The sequence below is a fragment of the Varanus komodoensis genome, unplaced genomic scaffold (genome assembly GCF_004798865.1).
Source record: "Varanus komodoensis strain SLA01 unplaced genomic scaffold, ASM479886v1 scaffold12, whole genome shotgun sequence".
NCBI classification, from domain to species: Eukaryota; Metazoa; Chordata; class Lepidosauria; order Squamata; family Varanidae; genus Varanus; species Varanus komodoensis.
In genome coordinates, this window is record NW_025335349.1 from 8974269 (window position 1) to 8989737 (window position 15469).

Genomic DNA, 15469 nt, shown 5'->3' on the forward strand with positions numbered 1-15469 from the left:
TGTAATACTGGCCTGCTGCCCTGCAGGCTATCATTCTTCTCAGCATTGACCTAGAGAAAAACACATGTAGGGTCAATAGCGACTGTTAATCTTTTCCTCAGATGGTGTCAGAGTATCAGTTCAAATGGGATTGTGCATTGCAGCAGCTAAGAGCTTAAACTGGCTGAAGCAGTTCAGATTCAGTGTACACTTAATTCTTCTTGCTGTGCCCAGATTAATTTTGGAATCAATATTCATTTCTCTAAGATTGGGGAAGGGGTTGAGGAGTAAGCATTTTGAATTGGTTTGTTTATTACAGGTGATAGCAGCTCTTTCCAGTGGCCTATTTATTTGTGACTGCTTTTATTTTCAATCCACATCTGTATGCTCGTAATAAACTAAGAGCTGAAGTGGAGAAATGCACTTTGCAGAAAAACCATACCTATCTTTTGGCAGTTTTTCAGGAGGCACATATGTGTGGCCATTTACTCATTCGCGTGTGTATGTGTTTCTGAGGCAAGCAGTCACACACAAGTTACCCACATGCAGCTTTCAGCACCCTGCAATCTTCCCCAATTCCTGACCTGAATGCCCCTTGGTTGAGTTTCTTTGTCAGCTTTTCATGTCAATAGTGACATCAGCATGTTGGCCCACCAAAGCTGCTTCAGAATGCAGGCAAAGCTTCCTGAACACATACTGCTTCAGCCTGATTTGCATTTGGTGCTACATAGGCAAATTTGAACTCTGTCATGAGGTAGGTCCCTGTTGCTGGGAAGAAGACTGACTTAAAAGCAAATGGTAAGGCTGCAGCATGCAGTCTGAGAGATAAGCCGTGGTCAGAATGATCCTTTAGTGGATCTTCATGAAAAGTACTGAATGAACTATAAAGCAGTTTTTTGCATTATCTGGGAATCTTAGTCTAAAATCAAAATTTCCTGGAACAGCCTTTCCTTTGTCAAGTCATTTCCCATCACTCCTTCATGTTTTCTCTCAGGATTTGGTGTTTCAGCATAACCTTTTCTATTTCATCTTGCATCTTCTTGCACAGGCACCTACTTCCTCCTTTTCAAATCTAATCTCTTTATATGTCCCCACAATTCCTGTCTTATCTGATATCGATTGCATCATTTGCATCATATCTGTATAACAGGTAAAGATAGTTCCTAGGTTTTTCTGGTTATTTTGAGTCTTGTGCTGTTTATTATTTTGCATTTTATGCTTATAGGTATTTGTATGTATTATATTTTTAGCTATGACATTTTTAAAAGTTTGTAATCACCTAGACAACATTAGTTATAGGGTGGATTAGAAGTCCAGTAAATAAAATGCACCTTGCACACTCGTGCCCACATACACCATAAATTTTTAAAAATCCTTTTGTAGGAATGCCTAATCCTGTGTGATTAGGATGGGTGCAAGCGAAATTGCTGCAAATGTGGCTACCCTGATATTCATGATGATGGGGGACACGTCCAGGGAATCACACTTGCTTCAGCAGCTCCGTTAGGATTGCAACGTGCTCTTGTCCGACCAGAAGGCAGGTTTCCCACTTGTGGAATGCCTTCCCTCAGGAACCCAGCTTTGCCCCCATCCCTTGTGAAGCTTAAGGGAGCACTCGAGATGATATTATTGTTCTGCTCAATGTTTTATTAATTTTATGGTTGATCCTCTTCATATGTTGTAGTTCATGCTATTTTTATTCTATATCACTTAATTATGCTAATCTTTTTCTTAATTGCAAGCGATCTTAATCAGGCTTTCCCTAAAAAGTGGGGTAGAAAAAATTAATCCTAATATTCTTTCCTCATAGAGTACCACTGAAAGTAGAACAAGCAAACAATGCTCGTGATGCTCTGGCAAAAACAGTCTATAGCCACCTCTTCGACCATGTAGTCAACAGGGTAAACCAGTGTTTTCCTTTTGAGACATCATCTTGTTTCATTGGGGTTCTGGATATTGCAGGTTTTGGTAAGTGTTTGCATTCTTATTCACATTATTCACTCTTTATTTTATTTGTATTGCCCACCTTTCTTCAGTCACAGAACTCCTTCTAGGTGGTGTCTGTGCGGTTTCCCAGTGGTCCCCCAACTAGGCAATGATTGGATCCAGATAGCTTCAGCAGGGCAGCTGCGTCATGGACCCCTGAATTATGCTGTGAGACCTAATTGGTTATCTGTATTCCTGCTTCTGAGTGTGCATTAAATCTATAGTTGCTTAAGGAAAGACATCACAGGTGGTGTGAGCATTAAATAGGTAATTCCTGTGTTCGCATGATACCAAATTGTTTCAGCAGAAAATAGGACAAAGGCCTTAAAATGGCTTGCAGTTTTTCACATAGCTGGCTGACGTATTTTAATAGATTAGAACAGTGCCCTAATCATATCTGGCTGACAGTGCTTTTGAATTCAATAGTGGGTTCAATCTGAAGCTTTGTGCCTTCATTGCCTTTTAGCCAACATGTCCCATACTCCTGTGCCTACTAGAGGGAAAGCTTTATTTCCAGATTGTGGTAGAGGGACACATGGAGGAATGTTCTTGGTGGCTCTTGCTAGTGTTGGACTTGCCCTTTCCTTGAAACCTGCATGTCTTGTACCTATCTTGGAAACCACCTCTTGTCCGTTGTCCTCTATTATTCTATTGTAGACCACGCTGTTTGTTCTGATTATCAAGCTCCTTTCGGCTAGATGTTCCTCAGTATGAACTGGGATTTTCCAGTATAGCATTGTGAAACAGAGTTGGGTTTAGTTAGAACCACTGAGAAGCTCTTGAAGTTCTAGATCTTATTCCCATGCATTGTGCTTGAGACATTGTGCTATTCTGGATTCTGTGTAGGATACCCGTCTTGAGCTTAGCAAAAGCTGGGGGTCAAATCTAAAGAAATATGGAGGGTAAGGTGTGCTCATTAAGTTGCAGATGTAGGTGTAATGCCAATGGTGCCGTGTTGGCAGAAGGAACAAGATCTAAATCTGTTTCTATCATGTCATGAGTGGAGCCTGGGGTCAGACTACATGGTCCGGGAGGGTCCCTTCTGGCTCGCTATGTTTCTAAATATGAGGTAGTCTATGCAATTAGCATCAGAAATGTAGAATTCCATTACTGCATCAGAACTTCATGTTTTACATTAGAACAGTAGGGGCTAATCTGTGTCCTCTTCACTGAATTGCAACTGTACCTTTATTAGAAGACCTGATCTTGAAGGGCTGTGCCTCACATAGGACAACAGTATAAGTGCATTCTATGTTTCACTTTTTTCCTTTTTAAATCTATTAATCACTTTGTCTTACAGAGTATTTTGAACACAACAGCTTTGAACAGTTTTGCATTAACTATTGTAATGAGAAGCTGCAGCAGTTCTTTAATGAAAGGATCCTCAAAGAGGTAACTTAGAATATACCGTGCAATTAACAGTGTTCTAAAGGGGTTTCCCCACCCCAAATATATTGCAGTATTTCTCGTATCTTATGTTGTAGTAGCAATTTGTTAATTTCCCATCTACTGACATTAAGCTGTTTAGGTCAACTGACTGACAGAGCTCAACTTATAAGAATGAGTTACTTGGCTTTCAGAGAATTTTGATCATCCCCCAAAAGTTGCATATTTCTGTGCAAGATAACTACTTATCTTACATACTTTGCATATAAAACATCTTGTCCTTATACAGTGACTTGAAAGCCCTCTTATGCATATAGGAAGAAAGCCATATCAGAATTAACCTTATTGTCTGGAAGTCCAACAGAACTTAAACAGTGAAGGAAACTTGGACATGGCAATAGGAAATATCCAAAGCTGCCTTTGTGCTGGTGCAACAGGAATCTAGCATGTCCTAGAATGCCTGGAAACTAGCCAAAATGCATATTTCTAGAACAGAACAGTCAGCGGGTTCTCCACAGGGGGCTCCACTGACCTGTTCCATCCAGGGTTACCAGTTTCTGAGGTTGCTATACAAAGCTAGTTGGTGCTAGCTTCCTGTTGTGCTAGCAGTTATTCCTGCTTACTGCAAACTGATAAGCACTGGCAAACTCCCAGCTTTGGATACTGCCCAGTATTATTTTCGATAATACTGCACTTCTGGTACACATGAGCAGAAGGATGTAATGATGCAAAAGGGTTGCAATGGTGGGTTCCTTTGAAGAGGAAGAGCTCAAATAGCATCTTCAGCAATCTGACAGAGCCAAGATTGTTGACGGTAACTGATCGTCATGTGCCAGAATAAAACAGATGAGATAAGAGGTCCTTCTGGATCTGAGAAGAATATAGGACTGCCATGTTTAGAAGCCCACACAGAAGAGTTTTAGCTGTTTCATAACTGTTTTATGCCCCCAAGCTCAGACAGTATAAGACTGTGTAGGAATATACCACTAGGGACTTGCTGGATCTTTTGTGGCAGGAACAGCTTGAGTGGAAATACCATCAAACCAAATAAGAGGCTGACACATGTACTCAATCCCCATGGAAGGCTGTGCAAAATTGGGCAATAAGCGATATTTTACCTACGTGACACTTTCAATGTTTTTATTATAGGAACAAGAACTTTACCAGAAGGAAGATTTGGGTGTCAATGAAGTTCACTATGTAGATAACCAAGACTGTATAGGTATGTGTGTTAAAGTTTCTGTCTCACTCCCTTCCTCCTTCTGTGTGTGTGTGTGTGTGTGTGTGTGTGTGTGTGTGTAATTGCATTGGAAATGAATAGCAGTATATCCATTAGTTTTTCTTTCCCCTTTGGAAATAGTGTGTATGGAGAAATAGACTCCCATTTTAAGTTATTTAAGGGTCTGACTTGAATAAAATCTGAAGCTAAATTTCTCCAGATTTAATAGGTCCATGTTTGTAGTTGGAGTCAGGCGTGGTCCAAAATCTGGTTTGTTTAGCTAACCTTTAATTTTAAGGTCTGAACTCTAGCTTACACAGAAATCTGGTTTGTTTGGTGCCAACAAACCAGAATGAGAAACCACAGTTTGAAGGTGGTTTTATTAGCATAAAACACTTTATGCTGATTATAGTTTACTGCTAAATCTGAATTCAGAGACCACTGACAGTCCACAATTAGGCCACATGACTTTGGCTCCAGAAGGAGGTGCACCATGGAAACAGATTGATGTTGAAGGGATTTTCAAAAGTAGGTTGTGTCATAGCATGGGAGATGGAGGAAAGGTAGGAAAAATATGCCTTTCTTGAACCATGACCAGGACTGATACGAGAACATAAAAACGGATTGGATGGAATTCACTCCAAGTTAGCACTAATTGATGCTAGAATATTAATTGAATAATAGTAATTAAAAGCAGCTGCTATTTGAGGTTCTGGTACATATAACTAAAGGCACTTCTAAGGTTCTCGCTTTTCCTAGGCACTGGGACCTGTAGAATTCTTAGCCATGCTTCTTGAAAGTCATGAGTTTATTCTTAAAATTCTACATTTTTTAAAATTTTAAATGGGATACTGCTTTATATTATGTTTAACCAGGATTCTGTATTTTGTGGTTCTCAGTGTTGTGAACTGCCCAGAGTAATTTGGTATTGGGAAGCATGGATTTCTTTCTTGCATAGAAACTGCTTCCAGCTTATTCTTATTCTTATAGCTATTTTGGTTCAAGGGTCTTACTGTTGATAATGTGTATTCTAGCTTTTTCATTTTACAAAATGTTTCCATATTTATTGATTATTATACTGGATTTTATGTCAGTTTTTGATGCAACAGTTTTAGGTAGCTTTAAATAATCTCAGTTGAAAGGAAAGGGCAAACAAATTCAGTCTTAAGATTAGTTCTTGGCAACAGAGAATGTTGCTTAAGCTGCAGAAAATTACCGTTAAATAACTCAATATGTCAGTTAATGTCTTAGAACTTCTGTGAGATTATCGCAGAAGATCCAACTTTAAGACTAGAATAAGTCTTACTCTTATTTGGTATGATCTTTTTTGTCACTGCAGATTGTATCTTAATTAGTGCACTGGTTTCTGTCTCAAACAGATTTGATTGAAGGAAAATTAATAGGTATTCTTGATATTTTGGACGAAGAAAACCGCCTTCCTCAACCAAGCGATCAGCACTTTACATCAATGGTACACCAGAAGCACAAAGACCACTTCAGACTCTCAGTAGGTGACGCTTGTTACTTCCTAAGTTAAAACGTGGGCATAAATAGAGCAACTGTACAACTGAGATTCTTTTTCTGCCAGTGTCTGAAACGTGGCAAAACAACTGAAGCTGCCAGAGTTTTTAATTAGTCAGCTCACTGATTAGAACTCCTGTATTCGTAATACTTGAAGCAAGCCCGGACTGCTGTCTTAGGAATTTTTGATCAATTTTGGAACTGAATGCAAGATTAGAACATGCACTGTCTGCATCTAAACAGTGCTGTTTCCACACATGCCCTGAGTTGGTTGGTTTTAACCCTTTATTTGATTTGTGAGCATTCAGTAAATGAGGGCAGAAAGAAATTTCAAGGTTGACTGTGGAAGAGGTTTTTCAGGAAAGGCAGGTTAATATGACCAAAAGTTCAGGCAAAGGGCTTTGCCATGTTATACCATTTTACTTCCTTGTTTTATTTATTATTTTTAAATCCCACCTTTTTTCCTTCCAAGGAACTTAAGATGGCTTAATTATTTTCCTCCTCTCAATCTTATCCTCACAACAACAGTGCTGTGAGGTCGGCTGAGAGTCTGTGACCAGCCCAAAGTCACCCAATTGGCAACATGGCTAGGCAGGAACTAGAACCTGGGTTGCCTGAGTCCCACTCCTGTGCTCTTAAGCACTGCTTCCATCCTATAGTTTTTTAAATATGACAAGTGGTATATAAATCTGTTAAAGAAAGAAAAGAAAAGAAAGCACATGTCTTGTTCAGATCATGCACCGAGGCCGTTTCTAAAGGGTACACGAATCCTTTGTGAAGGGTCCACTTTTAAATAAATGAAAGGCTATTTTTCTGAGTGCCCATTAACCCCATAGTTTAGGATCTTCACATGACTGCTGCCAAGTTATACTCTGTGTTGGCCTGTACATTATGTCTTCCCTCTGTGGGGAAGTTTCTTGTGGTAACAGTTGTAGCAGCTTTCCTCTCCACGTGCCTTTAGAGCAAGACAACAACAGAATTCTTTGCTGATTATTGCCGCATAGTGACCAGGTACAAAACAGCATTCAGTCTCTGGTTTTTGGAGAAACATGATGTACTGCTGGCAATAACAGCACAACTGAGCACTGTCTTGGAAGTTTCCGACCGTTATTTGTCCTTCAGTCACATACAGACTCAGTGTTCTGTGTGGGGCTTCTTGGAAGGCTTCTCAGAAAGCCTGCACTCAAAGCCTTTCTTATCGGAGCTTCCGAAGAGCCTCCTCAGGTTTCACAGCCATTCTCTTGCACTCTGGTGGCCTTGACTCCTCAGCAGGCACTGCTGCTTCATACCAGTCTGAGTCAGAATCTGTCCCCAGATGTGCTCTTTCCCAGTCTCTACTGTTTAAGATACTCCTTTTTCCGACGGCTGTTGCTAGTTGTATTCGTTTTGTAGTTCCTTTTCACAGTTTCACATGTGTATTCAGTGTCCTTTTTGTTGTTGCTCTCCTTACACTATTTTGGTTACTGGTGATTAACATTTTTATTATTTAGGGTTTTTCTACTTAAACTGTATTGTTGTTCTGATCATCAGTTTTATGTACACCACTGCTGAAACAGTATATGAATTTGCATTAAAATAAGTAAAATAAACACAACAATTTTAATAAATAACTTTTTAAAAGTACAGAACCCACAGTACCAAGGCCAAGATAAGTTACGTACATTCAATTTTCTGCTGTTGCAGGAAATCAAGATGGATCAAGGACAAGGAAGAGCTGCTGTCTGCTCATGCTGCCAGTTAATGTCCTACCACATTTAAGGCACAATTCTGTGCATGTTTACCCAGAAGAAAGTCCTATATTTCCCAGCATTCCCCAGTGTGGCTGGCTGGGATGTGCTGGGAGATGAAGACCTTTTTTCTGGCTAAAATGTGCATATGATTGCTTCCTTAATCTCTGCTGGAAATTAGCATGATGAATGCTGTGCAGTAAACTGTAAGATATAAAAGAAGCGGTAGATTTTTTCTATTTTCTTTATTGTTTTTTTGCATACTTTAAATGCCAATTTTTCTTTTGATTTCAGATACCCAGGAAGTCCAAATTGGCTGTTCACAGAAATGTCCGAGATGATGAGGGCTTTATTGTCAGGCATTTTGCAGGAGCAGTGTGCTATGAGACAGTAAGTGAACAGGGCTCACTTAGTACACTGAAAGCATTTTATATGTAGCAATGGATTTTAAATAGCCTGCTAATGAACTGTTATGAAAGGGATCATGGTGGGCATGGTTGAGCTGATGAAGTATATTCAACAGCATGGTGAAAGTGCAAGAAGGTTACATTGATATACCAAATTATTAGTCCATGTATTGCATTTTATTTGAGCTTTCTATAAGCTTTTGTTATGTTCTGATTTTTTTTTATTCTGTCAATACACCCAATTTTGGGTCCACAATATCCCTAATTGAAGTAGAATGTAATACTCCTCTGGGTAGTATAATTAAAACAGCTCAGAGCACATTAAACTGGAATATGAAATGCAAGCCTTTGTTTGCTCTCTAAAGACCAGTCAGGAACTGGCCATATGTAGGTCTTGACAAAGCTTTCCTCAAAGCATCACTTAAACCCCCAGCTCTTGAAGATTCAACCTTTGCTCTAACCCCTATCAAAAATGCCATGCTAAAGAGACTGCATTGAAATCAGGCCTTTTCTAAGTTAATTTCAAACTTTATGAAAGCAACTGGTAATCCCTATGGAAATAATTTACCTAATCCAGTAAAATAAACATTGGTTCATTCTGTTGATAAGCCAAAAGCAATGTTTATATCTCATGCTTAATGGATCCCTTATTTTCCTCAGACCCAGTTCGTGGAGAAAAACAATGATGCTCTGCATATGTCTCTGGAGTCCCTTATATGTGAATCCAAAGATAAATTTATCCGGCAGCTCTTTGAATCCAACACTAACAACAACAAGGACCAGAAACAAAAAGCAGGAAAACTCAGTTTTATCAGTGTGGGAAACAAATTCAAGGTATGGCAAGAGAAATCTACTGACTTTACAGGGCTGTTTTCCAGTTCTTATGAAACCAGTGGGACTGTAGAAGTAGGGAAGCAACATAGTGGGTTCAACACCTAAAAAGGTTACTCAGAAGTAACTCAAAAGGATGTACTTTTCAGCGCACATACTCAACATTGCAGCCTTAAGCAGCTTTCTGCTACGGCTAATGTGGCCCATGCACTCTAACCTCTGCAGTACTGACTGGGGCACTGTCTTTGCCCTTCTTTCTTGTTCAAATAACCTTTCTCCATGTGCTGCAATTACAAGGGATTGGATCACTGTTCTTCTGGGGCATTGAAGTTTCAGGTTGTTTGTGAAATCTGAAGATCGCTCTAGCACATGCCCTTATTCCCGGTTTTCTGGTGCTCTACCAGCATCCTTAGGCCATCTTCTGCAGCTGGAGCATAGACCTGTTTTGACCTCAAAGACTAAATTCAGTGTTGATGAAGCTCTTGGGGTGCTGCATTCCAGTCATTGTCGGACTGAATGCAAAAGGGGACAAGGCTAAAGGCAGGTGGGTAAAGCCAAAATACCAACCATACCAGCATATTTTAGCTGGAATCTCTTGTTGCTAACGAGGCCTTATGAAAGACATTGCACCTTTTTATAGTGGGGAGGGGGGGACCCTGCATAAATCAGGAGACCACCAAATGATTGGTGCTTGGTGGAAAGGGGTGGCACCAGGTGAAGGTGTGTGTCCATCTGGGGACCATCCACAGTGGGATCCCAGGCAGGTGCATTGAACCCCAGGCTTGTAGATTTGGTCTACAAGCCTGGGGTTCAATGCACCTGCTTTGCAGGTTGTGGACAAGGTGAGCTGCTGCTCCTCTTTCTCATCTCCATGTGTAATACTTTCTGTGGGGCTTTTCAACAATGTTTTCCATCTCCCACTTACACATGCACACATTTCCACCCCTCTGTTTCCTATGGCTATCGAAGTTGTGATGGAGAGCTCACGGCTTGTAGATCTATGACATTTGCACAGGGAATTAATGATATAATCTGTATTAGCTGATGAATTAGCTGTAGCTTCTGCATTAACTATAAATGCTGTAGCAGTTTCTTACCAAAGCCGAATTGGGCTGTGCTTTGACTTCAGAAGCTTTACTTTCTGTTAAACTTTTTGTACTTGTCAAGCTGTCCCCTCGGTTGACAGAACCTAGCCATGGATGTTCCATTTAGATGGTGAGGTGCTATTTCTGGTTGTATACCAATCATTCCTCCTTTATCAGAGGCTTTGCCAAACAAATTCTTCTCAGGAGCTAGGCATCCCCTTTCCCTTTTTTCCTAACTGACTGTACTATCTGATGCTTTTCCTATTTTTTCCTTTTGTTCTTAGCTGTAGATCTGACCGCTGTGCCTTTTCTTCTTCGTATGTTAAGCTTCTCTGTTTTTCTGCTTCCTTTCCCATTCATCAATCTTTATTTTAGTTGGCTTTTACCAGCTCTGGATGGCTGGAGGGAGCTATAGGGAAGTTGAGAGGAAAAGCAGGCAAAGGCAAAACCGAGGGCTGCAGGTAAATGTATCACCTTCGTGGACTCCTTGTTTATCAAACTGCTGTATCTTCCGCCAGCGCTTTTATTTTCAGCACATCAGTTCTGCTTCACGTAGCACTGGGGAAATATTTCTATTCCACAGCAGGGTTTTGATTTCTGTACTGATCTTGTGTATCAAGTACCATGAATGAGTCTGAGCAGAGGATGTGGGATCGGGCATAGCTCACTGGTTGAGCACATAGTTGAATGCAAAAGGTCCCAGGCATCTCCAAGCAGGGCTGGGGGGGGGGGTGTTCCTGCCCGAAAAAAGCTGCTGCTGATCAGTGCTTCAGAAGCTCTTGGATCAGTCTGGTGGAGGCTTGTTCAAAATAGCTCATCACATGGCAAACCTGTTCCAGGATTGTGCAACTTTAGGCTGTAGGTGGGAGAGTGACTGTTGTAGTAATTTTCCCATAGGAGGAAAAACATTCCCTGCACACAGAAAATATGTATTTGCTTACTGCATTTATTAGGTGCTTCTTCATCACTGATAAAGCTGTCTATAGATTTTATAAATTAAGAATTAGAAAAATAAACACTTATTTAAAGGAATTTGATTCAATAAAATCAAGACTCATCAGCAGATGATATGAAATCTCACTTTTCTTCAAACACTTGGCCAAATACAGAATCTTCTATCCTCTACATGCCAACAAGAAAGGTACCTATCAGGTACCATTCTCTAAAGACAAGATTCATGTGCTCACATGGTGTTTCCTATACAAAGCATCACTTGTCTTCTCATTCCCTACCCACAGTTGTTTGTGGGTCCTTTAGATGACATAGACACAGGAGCAAAACTAGAGTGTGACAAACAGGCACTTTCAATAAGATTTTTTTTTTAGAGAAGGGGTAAAGTGGTGTTTAATTATGCAAGTGAGAAAAGCAGGCTTCCCCTTGTATTATGCTTGCTGTACCACAGTGCCACTTAGATTTTATACAGCAGAAAAGTGGGAAAAGAAACATTCCCCATGTTGTGCTTAGATCTCCTTCCTTCAGTGAAAGCAGAAGTAGATACAGCCTTGGGTAGAAAGTCCTAACAATCCTGCAACTCATGTGCAGGTAGAACTGGGCAGAGCTTCACCTAGTGATAGGAATGACTAAACGAGAGGAGGATCTCTCTAATATTGGTGCTAGGCTAGCTAGAAGGGGAAGGGGTTGGGCTAGCTTTCTCTGTTATGCAGTGACAGGCCATGCTGTGTCTACACAATGGGAGTTGTAGTTCCACATATCTGGAGTGCACCAAGCTGGGGAAGGCTGCTTTATGTCTTACTGCCTGTTGTGGTATAGTTTCTGCCTCTCTGCATTCTCCCATTTCTGGATGTACCATATGATGAACTGTCGGGCTCTGCCCAGACTGGGCCTCAATTCTGCATTTGCTTTCCTTTCTCCCTGCCACCCACTGTACCAGCCTGTGTTTTACTTCCAGTGTTATGTCAAGACACTCCGTTGTGTTACTAACGTTCAAGCAAGAATGCTAAGTGAAGCTGTTAGGTATCATTGGGGCAGTGTAGACCCTGTGTGCATGTTTGCTTTTTCCACCTCCGTTTGAGTAACCAGTGCTGTGCGCAAGGAGCAAATGCTGACTGATGCATGCAAATAGTGGTGTGTCTTTCTATGCACTTAATGAGCAGTCCTCCATGTTAATGCAAGTGCTTTCACTTTTACAGACTCAGCTAAACCTGCTGCTGGAGAAGCTTCGTAGTACTGTAAGTAACATATTCCTCCAGATTCAGTGTCTTCTATTCTAACTGGTCATTTATCAGTATTTCAACACTTGATCAGCTATTAATTTCAGATTGGTTGCTGGAATAAGTTTGCTGTATTTGTAAACTGCATTTGGTAGTGAGACAAGTTGCTCTGCTTGTAGCACAGAGGTTTGAAATCCATTTCAGCTTCTTAACTATCAAGGGCCCAATTTAGACTTGTATTCTTTTTTAATGCAATAATTTATCTGAGAATTAACAGGATGTGACTTGGTGGTGGCTGATATGGTTGAAGCCATTTTTTAAAAGTATTATTTTTGAGGTATGGTCATATGTAAGTTCACTGAGTGCTTCTGTGTCTTGATGTAAGGCAGAATTTCTGGTAGGCTCTGGCTCCCTATGGTATATACCAGCCCTCCTCAAGCCAGTGCCTTTCAGGTAGCTTAGGCTGGCATTAGCCCTTAGAACATGACTCCTGGCATTGGACATGTTGGCTAAAGCTGATCAGAGTTACAGTCTAGATCATTAGGTTGGGAGAAGCTGATAACAGTATCCAGAGAATACTGTGACTTGGGCTATGTCTTGGGACACCACAGCTCAAGACAATTTAATGTGTTTATCTTTTATGTTCATACTAAAGTAACTCCATAGAAAGTTAAGGTTATATTTGATCTCAGTTCACTGTGACTCAGTCCGTAGTATTCAAGCTGTCCACAGCAGACAAGGTATCCAAACATTCATTTAAAGAGTTTTGGCATTGTTCTTATGGAACTGTTAATCTGCAGAACTCACCTACGTGAACCAGCAAGCCTCTCCACACATGAGACAATGAACACTTCAGAAGTAGTAGCCCAATGCTATTAATTTCCAGCCTGGCGCAAGGAGACAGCTATTATGGGTTACTTCCTTCCAGCCCCCAGGACAGCTAAGGAACAGGTGGCCAGGTATTTTGGTCCTGGCTTCTGTGCTTCCTCCCAGCTGCATTGTTGCTTGCTTTCGCCTGGGACAGAACTTGTCCTTATTTGTCTTCAACAGATTATCTTCTTAGATTTCTTTCATTCCGTTTTTTTCCTGTATCTTACTTTTAAAAGCCTTAGAATTTTTTTTTCTTTCCTTATAGTTTTTCTTGCCTTTCTCTCTCAGAAATCAAACAGTGCTTTTCCTTTCCTTTCCTTGCTCTTTTGTTGTTTTACCACAAGATGGCCCCAAGTAACAAGAGCTTGAAATCAGAAAAAGTAGAAGATCAAAGTTGGTTGTGCACAGCAGAGTTGCCCAGGCCAAATCAGCCACTCAAAAAGCTCCACATCTACAGCTGCCTCTGATTGTGAGGAATGTAATGAGGGAGCCTGTCAACTCGAAACAGAACCAGTGGCTATCCCTGTGCAGGTGGGGGCATAGCTGGGCCACCAGCCAAAGCTAGTAGAAGGCATGCCATGCCACTGAGGCCACCTGAGCGATCGATGGGAGGGCAACCCCATCCAGAACACACTGAAGATCCCCCAGCTGGTCAGAGGAACTACGCACTGACCAGGTGCATCTCAGTCTTAGCTGGATTAAGTTTCACTTCATTGCCCTCATCCTGTTCATTATCATAGCCAGACACCAGTTTAGCACATCTACAGCCTTGTGTGCTGATGATGAAAAGGATAAATAGGGTTGCATGTCATCAGCAGGTTTCTCTGTAACACAGTCTTGGCAGACAGCTGTAGAGAAGCCTCGTGGTCCACATGCCGCACATTCATAAAACAGCCTTCTTGACATGGTTACCATAGGCCATTATTCAACCTTAGGGTTGGTTCTCCCTACAAGAACAGTATGGGTCAATAGGTTTTACATCACATGATGGATGCCTCATCACACCATAAGTGAAAGGAAAGCTGTGTACCTGCCCTGAAGTTCCAGTCCTGTTTGGTACCTAGGAGACATCCATTCCATATCTTCCGGCCAGCTGGCCATCTATTCTGATCCTATTTACTATAACTTTTTTCTTATACAATATGCCAGTCCTGATAGAAAGGATTTCTTTTTGCTTTTCTACCTTCATTTTTCTCTTTGTCTTCTCCTCATTATATTGGCTCCTCAGTAACTACTCTGTTTAAATATATGACTAGAAAAAAACTTGGTAGGAGAAGCCATGGAGGCCAAGTCCAAGGTAAAAGAACTTGGTACGAGCGAATTCTTTGCCTGTCCTGGGCACAAGGAGGTGTTAACCCTTGATGACGGTCACTGGCATGCTAAATGGCACAGGACCTCACACCGTCCTAGTCGGTGCAGAAGATGGAACAGACAGTTCAGAGTGGTCTCCTGTCTTTTCAGTCAGTGACCCCAAGTGGCTCATGCAAACAGCCCCATGAAGTATTACATCCAGCTCTGTCAAATGCACTGATAAATTTTACAGCATCTGCTCATCATTACCTGACTGTTGCCTAGATATAATACATACGTCAAAATCAGACGAAAACACAGGAGGTGAAAAACGGGATTGCTAGAAGAAGAATTGTTCTTTATACTTTGTGATTGCTTTTTGACAATGGTGCTCATTTACTGCAGATTTATTTGCTTTTTCATTTAGTCCTTAAGGGTGCCTGGAATAAACATCTGGCAGATTCTGACCTTCTATACAATTATAAGATGAATTAAGAGCCCCTCAGAAAGACCTTTAAGTCAAACTTGTTAACTTATGTTTTTATTAAATGCAGTCTGATAAATGAATATGTATTGGCTCTTTGGGATAAATATTCATAGGCTCATGAAATCTGGAGTACTGCAGACTCATCACAAAATTTCTTACTTCGATGCTGTCTATTTTAAGTGATCTACCTAGAAATAAGAGGTTTGATTTTTTTAAAATCCCTTTTCCCCAAGTTTGACAGGCTTTTGAAGAATTGTCATAATGAACCTGGCCCTTCTCATTTTATTCTGAACCCCATATGGATGCAGTTTAATTACCTACGGATACCAGGTGTCAGTATGACCCAGCAATTCATAAATTTACAAACCACAACTAATAAAATAACACAAATTTAAATGTACAAAATTTAAAATTATTAAATAGATTAAAACTCTTTCAGCAAAGACACCGGACATGTTAAAAAGACAGCTGTCATAAGTATTCCATTATTTGCCATTAAATATGATTACA

The 15469-nt window shown here is 40.7% G+C and overlaps 1 protein-coding gene across 6 annotated transcripts in view; it reads left to right on the forward strand.

The window, feature by feature from the left end:
- The window catches only part of MYO6 (myosin VI), a 124106-nt gene that overhangs the window by 72521 nt on the left and 36116 nt on the right, over positions 1 to 15469 (forward strand). For 4 of the 6 annotated variants that reach the window (XM_044421628.1, XM_044421629.1, XM_044421630.1 and 1 more), the window contains 7 exons: positions 1790 to 1947; positions 3266 to 3357; positions 4501 to 4573; positions 5950 to 6077; positions 8113 to 8208; positions 8886 to 9059; positions 12292 to 12330. In XM_044421628.1, coding sequence (XP_044277563.1) covers positions 1790 to 1947; positions 3266 to 3357; positions 4501 to 4573; positions 5950 to 6077; positions 8113 to 8208; positions 8886 to 9059; positions 12292 to 12330 — 760 coding nt within the window. Of the gene's footprint in view, positions 1 to 1789; positions 1948 to 3265; positions 3358 to 4500; positions 4574 to 5949; positions 6078 to 7774; positions 7951 to 8112; positions 8209 to 8885; positions 9060 to 10516; positions 10603 to 12291; positions 12331 to 15469 lie in introns of those variants that run through there. The other 2 variants (XM_044421632.1, XM_044421633.1) reach the window with 2 other exon arrangements.